This window comes from Osmerus eperlanus, chromosome 9 (assembly GCF_963692335.1).
Source record: "Osmerus eperlanus chromosome 9, fOsmEpe2.1, whole genome shotgun sequence".
NCBI lineage: Eukaryota > Metazoa > Chordata > Actinopteri > Osmeriformes > Osmeridae > Osmerus > Osmerus eperlanus.
The window spans coordinates 11,453,502-11,463,327 of NC_085026.1; the positions used below are offsets into that span (position 1 = coordinate 11,453,502).

A 9,826-nucleotide genomic window follows, 5' to 3' on the forward strand; every position below is an offset into this window, starting at 1 on the left:
CATGTAACTCATGCACCAACCCCATGAACCAATTGTGCTAAACTACAAGCACAATTCCTGCTTTACACTCAAATTGCAGTTCTAACACACACTTTTTTCAAAACACTACACACAATTCTCTGCATTTGGCACAATTTTCATGAAGAAAATCTTTTGTTTTCACAAAGAACACACTGCCATTCAAATACGCACACTGACTCATCGCATGGACAAACACCTGTCACACAGTTTTACAATTAGCAATCAGAGCTTTAGAATAAAAGGGCAACAGGTGACCTTTTCTGTTTTTGAGCAATGGATGCCAACATTGGAAACAGAGGCAGAGGAGTGAGAGTAAGAGGAGGAGGACAGGGAGGACGAGGATGAGGAAGGCCAAGGACCATAATCTCTGATGAGATCCGAGCCGCTTTGGTTGACCATGTAGTCAACCATGGTCTAACAATGAGGGAGGCTGGGCAAAGAGTACAGCCAAATTTGAGCAGGTACACTGTAGCATCCATCATCGGGACTTTCCGAAATGAGAATAGGTAAGAAATCTACTCTCACTACAAAATTGCAGTAGGCCTACTGCATATCAATACAGTACTCAATGAGTACAGTAGTAAAGTATTGCCTGTGGACTGTTCTGTAGGACTGTAAAAATAAAGTATGTTTCAAGTATTTGGAAAATGTATTCCTACTTTGTATTCCTACACAGTATTTACAGTATTTTACTATATGTTTGGCAGAACTGAAAGATTACCAACACAAGGTGGTCGGGAACGTCTTCTGTCTCCTGAACAGGAAACTGAAATCATGAACATGGTCCTAGAAAATAACGCCATAACATTACGGCAAATACAAAGAAAAATAATAATAATGTAACTGTATACACTATACAGTAAATTATTCTGTTGTTTTGTATGTAAACCGCTGTATGTGCAACTTTGTGTTGGTTGGGATGTACACTGTGTACATATATGTAAAATATATTTGTTACCGTGTATTTCTGTGTTCTGAGTATAAAAACAATATTCTCAAATATTTTACAACACACTTATGTACTGTCTGTAGTAAATGTAACACTGAACAAAAAAAGGCCTAAATCACTATGATGATAGTGTTTTACATTGAGCACATCAGTGTTCAAATGGTTCTTATAAATGTCGATTCATATGATGGGTTGTGTGTGTCATTTGAAGACAAAATACCATTTTGAGAAGAAATAACATTGTTTTGAATTTTAAAGTTTAATTTTGCAGGAGAAGTGAGGGGTTTTTCCCATTGTGTGTGTGTGTGTGTGTGTGATTTGTGTGTAGAGTTCTGAGAGTATGAGGTATGCATTCAGAAAATGTGTGTAACCAATCGAGAAAAACTGTAATAGGATATTGTACTGTACCCAGCTGTGTATATGCTGTAATATCCTAGCCTACTGTTCATATATTTAGATCACTAAATTAATTAATGTCACGAAAGCTCGTTAGATTGAGAATGAGAGAGAGTGAGAGAGACAGAATGAGAGATAAAAATAGAAAGGAAGAGAGAGAGAGAGAGAGAGAGAGATACAGAGAGAGAGAGAGAGAGAGAGAGAGAGAGAGAGAGAGAGAGAGAGAGAGAGAGAGAGAGAGAGAGAGAGAGAGAGAGAGAGAGAGAGAGAGAGAGAGAGAGAGAGAAAGAGAAAGAGAGAGAGAGATGCTTCAGCTTAAGTGCATCTGATGCTGTTCTGCAACACATTTTGCTGAGAAGTTCTATATCTTAGCCCTATCTGGAAGCAACCCCAAAAAATCATAACCTGAGGCATCAAACGTCATTCAGAAGCGTGTCAATATTCTTCGAACAGATTAATATGCATGAAAGCCAATTAAGTCTATGTACATCTAAGGCTAACACTCTTAGCATCAATAAACAGTGAATGAACAGTTTTGAAATGCCAAGCAAATGCCTTAGAAAAATGTAACATTCATGTTGACTGGAACAGATATATTTTTAAAAGAATTTATTTCGAATATTTACATGGGATTTATAAAAATATATAATTAAAGCTTTTGCAAAATAGTTAGCATTTACAATGTATCAATTTGTTCACATAATTACATCCTATATCGAAAATATTATGATAAAATCAAATCAAGATAATTTATCGTTTGTAGGCTATCCAGGATACAGTTCCATTGTCAAATTGATGTCTTATCTAGACCATAAAGTTTTAAATAAAATATCGATGACAGACATGGCAAGTACATCCCGCTGCTTTCATCAGAAAGTAGGCTATACATTACGGGTTTTATTTTCAATTAAAATAATGTGAAAATCGCCAACCACAAACGCAATGACGACAGGAGCATCCTTATAAATGTACATTCAAATGGCCACAGATCGACAAAATGTCTGTTTGTAGCTACGGTGAATAGAACAGGCTATGGTCTGACCAGTCGAAGCACTTAAGGCAAACAAATCATGAATAGTGCTTGCACTTACTGTTCGTATTCTTCAAATGTGTTCAATTGGGCCTAGAAGGATCTGTGATTTGCATTTAGTCCCAAATTCCATCACGATGGAGACCTGCGTTATGAGGATGAGGTTGGAATATTGTGTCCGTGTACACTGTTCAAGGCCTCGTGCTGCTGCTTGCTTAGAGGACTGGGGGGTTTCCTGTCTCCTGTAGAACACAAACACAAGACGTTTATAGACTATTACACAAATCGAAATTCATAAATTCAGCAATAAAATATAAAACAACCGGACATTGGGCACAACATTTAGAGAATTATTTGTCAATAATTATTTCTCAAAATGTATAGACCTACCTTAATTTAAAAGAAAATAAAGCTAGGCCATCTTCTTATACGACACACCAGTTCGTAGGCTATAATATTAGGCCTGCACAAACAACCTAATGCAGGCCTGTTAGACTAGCTAAGCCTATTAATAATAATAATAATAATAATACAAATAGGTTTCGGCTAATCCAGATGTATTTTATAGCCATATTTTCAATAAACTCATTCAACACGACCACCAATCATATTCAACTCTACACCTTTCACTAGTAGCCTTTTCTTTTAAATAAATGCTGCTAATTGAAATCGCATTGCGGTAGGACTCAGTATATCAAACTGCGTGTTTGTGTGTGTGTGTGTGTGTGTAGCCTATGTGTGTGTATATGCGTGTGTCAGGACTAGTATACTAGAATCAACTCATCTTCTCTGAAACTATAGGCCTAATGTTTTGTAGATTAAATTATCCGGTATGGCTACCGTTATAAGCCCTGTAATTAAACTTGACAGAACAATTTCCAACCAGTAAAAAAAATTAAGATGAAACATTCGGAGTGGGCTGTCACCGATTTCCAAATTAATCTAATAGGCTATTAGCTATATAGAGTATGTTATCCTTATCGTATTTTATCCAATCCTTATCAAAAAGCGAAATTATCGGGATCTGTTTTACCTTCTCGGGACGGATGCTTGAATGCCATGGAATGGATATCGCCTGCGTGCATCGTCATTCCGCTGCTTGGATGGGTCAAGCTCGACGTCTGCGACTGCCAATGGTGCCCAGGAGTCACATAGCTACCTGGCCCACTGTAAACGCCATACTGATTTGTAGGTGTGTATGCACAAGCTGGGACATAACTGGACAATGTTGACGACGGCTGTAAATAAGCAAATAATACATAAGGGGAAAATCTATCAACGAAGGTTATATTGTAGACTGGATCTCGCATTATCGTTTTATCACAACCCTCATGTTTCTTGATGGATAACTTCTATGATTGAGCAAAACCCACGACTTCCTTTCTCATCACAGCATGTTTGGGGCCTAGTTTGGAAACATAATACACCCATACAGTTTCTTGTTTTACCTGTGCATATTTGATGTCCCCATCAAGGGTTGATTTGTCAATCCCGTTTGCATGAGCTGCGGGAAACGTTGCTCTGTTGACACTACTCCAGTCCTCCATTTTCGGTGGATACCCCTCTGCTGCAGCAATGGCTGATCCGGAAAAAGCAAGTAACACAGGTCAGAGGAAAAAATAATCCTTCATGTAGTAAAATTGAGGAAAAACTTTGTATTCATCCAAAATTGTACAAGATGCGTAATCAAATACAGCCTCGTTTTTATATGTCGATTGCTATGGTTTTCAGATGTAAAATTAACATTTCCTTTAGGCCCTAATTGAATCATGAATATATAAGGCTATTTGTCCCATTAAACAAATTACTATGCATTGTATTTTGATCAAACATAGCATATTCAACATATATTAAACAACTGCTAAAATATTTTGTTTCTTAGAAATACGACCATTAGGCCTAATTCTAGGCTAAGTAGCCGATCATGCCACTTTTGCTATAATCAAAAGATCAAAGTAAGAGACATTCGTTAAACACGTTTTAACGTTTTTTTTAATATTTGGCTACAACTGTTAACTTGTTTAAACCTAAACCAAATCAGAATAGTTTACTGTAAAATGTTTTTCATATAGCCTACTAAAAGCAGCTGTCTTAGAAACGCACAAACAAACTATCCATGCAAATAAAATAGGCCTATATCAGTGGGCTATTTTTGAAGCACCTTGCATGAACACGACCCAAAGGGAAGATCACATGAGTAGTAGCACCAAATGCCATAGCCTACTGTGGATAGGCTAGGTATAAGCAAGGTGTTTGCCTTAGCGTCATTGCGTGACGCCGATTGAGCTGTCTAAGGGTTTTCTATCTTAAGGGGGAAAAACTGGGCCTACAATGATTTATCGTAAACTGTCCTCCACGATCAATTAAATGTTTCCTGAATGATTAATTAAATGATCCTTCTCAGGATTTACTCAACAACAACTCAATCCTAAAATTTAGCCTTTGATCAGCACTTTTTTAAAGTTTAGGCATGGGCTATTTGCACATGGAGGCCTACACGTTAATCTGCTTTAAGAGATATGAGTCTGGGAAAACACACTAGATCCACACGCACCTGCCGGATCCATGAAGGCTCTTATACCTAGAATATTGCTGACGGTGTGCGCCGATGGCCAAGCCCTCGATAGGCTATGCCCGGCCGCCACGGGTACTCCTGGAGGGTTAACCATTTTGTTTCCAGTGGGTGACATGGCGTTAGGGTACGAATAGGGGTAAATGTGGTTGTAGGAGAGGCCGGCTTGTGTGGAGCCTTGCTTGCTGCTGTCATATTGGTTCGGCTGGGAGAGATTTCCAATCTTGTTTCGTAAAATCCGGCTTATTGAACTGACTGAAGGGACGTTGTATTTGTCGCAAACTCCATCTGCGAGAAGCCTGTCCCGGATCTCCCAGGCAAAGATCCCAGGGTCACCCTGTTTGTATTCCCTTATGTTTTTCACAACGTTCGGTGTGGTAACCCGCGGTTTGCTTCCACCTATAGCACCTGGTAAAATGGAGCCCGTTTCGTTGTACCTTGCTAAAATCTTGCTCACACAGCCATGAGAAACGCGAAGTTGCCTGCTGATATCACAAGGTCGGATTCCAAGCTGGGCCAACTCCACTATTCTCAGTCGTATGGCGTTGGGCAGGGGTCGTCCATTGACGAATACGCCACCCAACTGATTCACCTCTCCATAGGTTTGCTCTGTATAGAAAAGGGACATCCTTAAATTAATCAACGCCAGCAAACATTCGCATGCCATAAACACGCCAGGACCATGAAAAATGGCGAACTTTATGAGGTGGAAATAAATTGCCCAGACTCTTTACAATTTATCTCCAAGTTGATATTTGCTGAAATTTAGCCTAATGTTGCCTAGGTCTTAATGCTAATAATTTAATGTACATCCATGTTATAGGCTATTTGTCCATCTAAAAATCAATTAGCATTGCAGATGTTCCGAGATATCTATTAAAGAGCTTGCATTTTACTTTCACTCGTTCTTCAAAAGGATGTGTCTACATTATCTAAAACCGGAGATCATTATTTCTGTCCTTGTTTTAAAAGCGTGATGGGCATGGTTACGCTTTCTTAAGTTTTCATCCAGTGAAGCATGCAGATGTTAACACAAGCTTACCCATTTGCCTATGTTTTGAGATGCTTTGAAATAGTTGCCCTTCAATGGCTGAAATCGTTGGGTTCTCCCTTCTGAACGAAGGAAGCCAGTAGGCTAACTGCAAAAGAAAATGAGACTTCAGAAAATATCCAGTCGATATACTTATTTCCTCTTCAGTATGGGAATTTACAAAGAAACTGCTTTGGGTTCAACGGCACCGAAGTGATCTTCATCCGATAAAGGCAAATTTGAGTTATCCCGGAGGCTGAAGCTGCTGGGATTAATCTGACGAGTCCTGCACGTCAATCTTGCATGATACGCTGGGGCTTTGGTTAGATTTCATTGGTTGTCTTGCTTGGGATAGGCTGTAACTTACATGCACCATCCGGTTAGAGAATTTCCACTTCTCTCTGTGCTTTGCATAAGGGAAGTGACAGAAGGCTTAAACTTCAACAAAATGTATACCCTATCAATTGAATGACGGATTTATTTTTATCATTGCATAGGCAAAGTGTGCTATCTTATGGCTGCCGAATAAATAATCAAACCCAAAACATAATGATACATCAAATTAATTTGTACAAGTTAAAGGATACCATTCTACCACAATTCCTAAAGCAGTCCCGTGGTCCTGTCTGTTTTAATCATATGGATCTGCCTCCACTGCATTAGTGCAGGTAAACACTTGAGATCTGAGCAAGATGAGCATGGCGTGATAAGCAGACTGAAAGGGCCATATCCGTGGGAGGCTGGAAGCCGAATAGTGTCCAATAATCTGTAGATGAGGCTTCCAAGACCAAGAGAATTGTAATGGTAAGTTTTTTTACACGCCAGTCCTTAAGCATCAGACATAGGGCTCGTGTAATCGATACCTTTGTGGATTGCAATGCTCCCAGACTATATGGTATTGACTGAATTCCAGAGACTGGTATTATCACAGCATGTTTTTGGTGTTTCCTGTGGAAGTTTAGAAACTATCGTTTATATGCTCGCAAAATGTCACTTGTAAAATTTTACTGTCGACCCAACGGTAACAAGGTGCAATGTCACTATCCCCTCACTCCCGACCAGTTCACAACAGATCTTGAAGAGAAACACATGGAAGCTATCAGATGGGGTCAGAGCTACAACCTTGGACGCAGACAAAATTCTATGAGTGAAATGTGTTGACTGTGGATTGATTATGACAGTAAAAGTTATGGAATTATTGCAGTAATCACGTTATATAACAGAGTTGCAGATGTTGAATAGTATTCACGTGAAAAAATGATAGGCTACAAGGTTTGTTGTGTAATTTTCATCTAATTTCTAATTAAATAAACTACAGAAGGACAGCGGATGGTTGTTTCTTTGGTTCGTAGCCTACAGGCTACCGTGGAAGAACTTTCTGAAAATCCACACATTCCTTGGGATAATGAATGCACTGAGTTTCCCTCATCTGGACAAAGTTGGAATTACAGCTAATACATCGAGAGTGGATATGCAACTCCTTGATTCAAATGTGTTTGGCTTAGACTACTGTACACTGCTCTCCAAGATTCCTTTGAAAACGAAGGTCAGTGAACCCGTTTCTAAGCGCAACAGGTACGATTTAATGTTTCTTTTGTAATACGTTTTTGACGGAGATTGGTTTCAATCGATCTTAAGTCAATTTTGTTTAAATAATAGGCCTATATCTTTCTTCGTGGGATGTGTGCATGAAGAAGGAAATAGACTTAGTCTCTACATTCAGCCAAACTTTTTGACAGTCTGCTCAATGAGATTAAAATGCTGAAGGAACACTTTTTACAATAAAAGTACACTAATAAACATGTTGCGTATTTAAGACGTAATTTGTGTTGTCTTCTCATAAGGTGGAACCGAATAAGGTCTAACCATTTTTTGTCCCATCTTAGCCTACTTGGTTAAGTTTAGGCCAATGTACAAACTCAATGCAAATAAAACTATTTAATTAAAATGTCACATAGGCTACACATATTTAGGACAACTACAAAATAGATTCAATTAATAATTACAAATATTATTGAACAGTTAACACGTAGCCTAATAAAAACTTGATTCGCCATGCTTTTGTGAAGTGAAAAACGAATTTAGAGACCCTTGGATAATTGTCCTACAAATCAACAGAGCACAGTAACTTGCAGGCCATTAAACTACTTTTTTTTCAAGTAAATGTAAATGATTTGCCTGATTGCCGATCATGCCTTCCTATAAATAGCCGAGGCCTATGCTGTAGAAACGAAAAAACGTGAGAGGTACACCTAACTAGGGTCCATAACTGTTTTAACCCCCTTTTTAGGCCTATAATCGAGCACGCAAATATTACTGTCAATTATAATTTTCCCAAACATTATTCTTATTGACTAGCCTATCTCTCCACTGTAAATTTGTAATAATGTGCCTTCAGACAAACCAACCACAAAGAACCGGCTCTCCATTTGGCTGTTCCGAAATGTGCAGTTTTTGTATAATTTTGTATAATAAATGCATAATTTTCACCCAAACCAATATTGGCACGTTTCTGAAAGGTGCGTTCGTGCATTGAACTTTCTCAATCTTGGTAAACTAAGGCCCAAAGTGCCGCGGGTCAGGACCCCAACATGAGTCTTTCGCCAGTGACATGTCACACCTTTGTGGTCACACACCATTAGGGATACCGAAGAGCCCGAGAGCCGTTTGGTTTGGCTTGGTTGACTTTACACCTCCGTCTTGAGTAAGCTGTTGATAATACGTTCACTGTAAAGTGTTGTTTAAGTCATTGTTGAATCTGCTTTAATCCTGTTGTATATAGCCTACTATATTCCTTAAAATAATACACTTTCGTGAACAATTTACAGACTCGTATCACGGTCATGTGTCCAATCGTTTACGAAGACATTTTCATTGCTTCGGTAAATTGATGATTTTAGACAACTCCACCAAAGAGATGTAGAGAAAGAGAGATAGACAGAGAGAGAGAGAAGTATTATATTATCCAATATATTGTAATATAAAGATTACCGATAACGTTAGGCTATAATTAAAGTGACATAATGTGATCACAAACTAGTCTATAGGCTATACAAAAGGCCATGTCCAGACTAAAATATAGGCCTAATAAACAGTATCATCTCAAAATGGAGTGCTGTTAACAAGGGTCCATACCAAATAGGCAAAATCTGAACTTTCATTGGATGTTGAATTTCGCCTAACAGGTAGGCCCATATAGTCCTAATAGGCATAGCCAAATAATTTCAGGAATTATTCCAAACCTAAGACCTGCTATTTCAGTCTAGTTACATTCATAATTGTTTTGACTGCCTATACCTTTGCAATAATCAAAGGTAAATATTAGGCTATGTTAGAATTGTAGACATTTTATATAAAAATATTTTCCTTTATTGCTTCCAAAAAATCACCTAATGTAGGCCTTTTAAAATGTATTTAAAAAAAGAAGAAACTAAACGTTTTTCAACGCAAGCAAAGGGGATAAAACAAGTATACTTCTGGAATTTGGCTAGGTCCACGTCACTTCGCAAGTTTGCAGGTGCACCGATCCCAGTCGGTCAATATTGTTCTTGGTTTCAAGTGTCATTAAGGAGCCTCTCTTCAAGTGTCCACGATTCTAATCGTATTCTCAAATTCGACACAAGTTTGTTTCTTTAGTCTATAGCTTAAACAAAGAAACGTTCACCGTAGCCTACCTGGGACCTTAACATGAAAGCGTCGGAAGCAAATTATAAAATGTCATTTAAGTCATACTGCATTTTTCCAGCACATTTGCTGCTTTTGCTTATTTGCGTCAATTTAATATCATGCGATTGCACGTAAAAAGGCCTATGAATTAAACTTCAAATG

The 9,826-nt window shown here is 38.4% G+C and overlaps 1 protein-coding gene across 3 annotated transcripts; it reads right to left on the reverse strand.

The window, feature by feature from the left end:
• Positions 1–1,393: 1,393 nt before the first annotated feature.
• pax1a (paired box 1a) lies at positions 1,394–6,255 on the reverse strand. Of its 3 annotated transcripts, none has more exons than XM_062470242.1 (5): positions 6,011–6,255; positions 4,978–5,577; positions 3,845–3,975; positions 3,430–3,634; positions 1,394–2,638 (listed from the first exon to the last, which is right to left on the reverse strand). In XM_062470242.1, exons 1-5 carry the CDS (start codon positions 6,012–6,014, stop codon positions 2,547–2,549), a joined length of 1,032 nt encoding a protein of 343 aa, XP_062326226.1. In that variant the 5' UTR covers positions 6,015–6,255; the 3' UTR covers positions 1,394–2,546. The 3 variants fall into 3 exon arrangements, with proteins under 3 accessions (XP_062326226.1, XP_062326225.1, XP_062326224.1); XM_062470241.1 differs by having other exon boundaries at positions 4,951–5,577; XM_062470240.1 differs by having other exon boundaries at positions 4,936–5,577.
• Between the last annotated feature and the right edge of the window lie 3,571 nt (positions 6,256–9,826).

Coding starts and splice junctions, on each gene's coding strand:
- pax1a (XM_062470240.1), bottom strand. Junction 3,976..4,935: donor GGCAGGTGCGTGTGGATCTA/GTGTGTTTTCCC, acceptor TTTCCGGATCAG/CCATTGCTGCAGCAGAGGGG. Junction 2,639..3,429: donor CAAGCATCCGTCCCGAGAAG/GTAAAACAGATC, acceptor TGTGTTCTACAG/GAGACAGGAAACCCCCCAGT.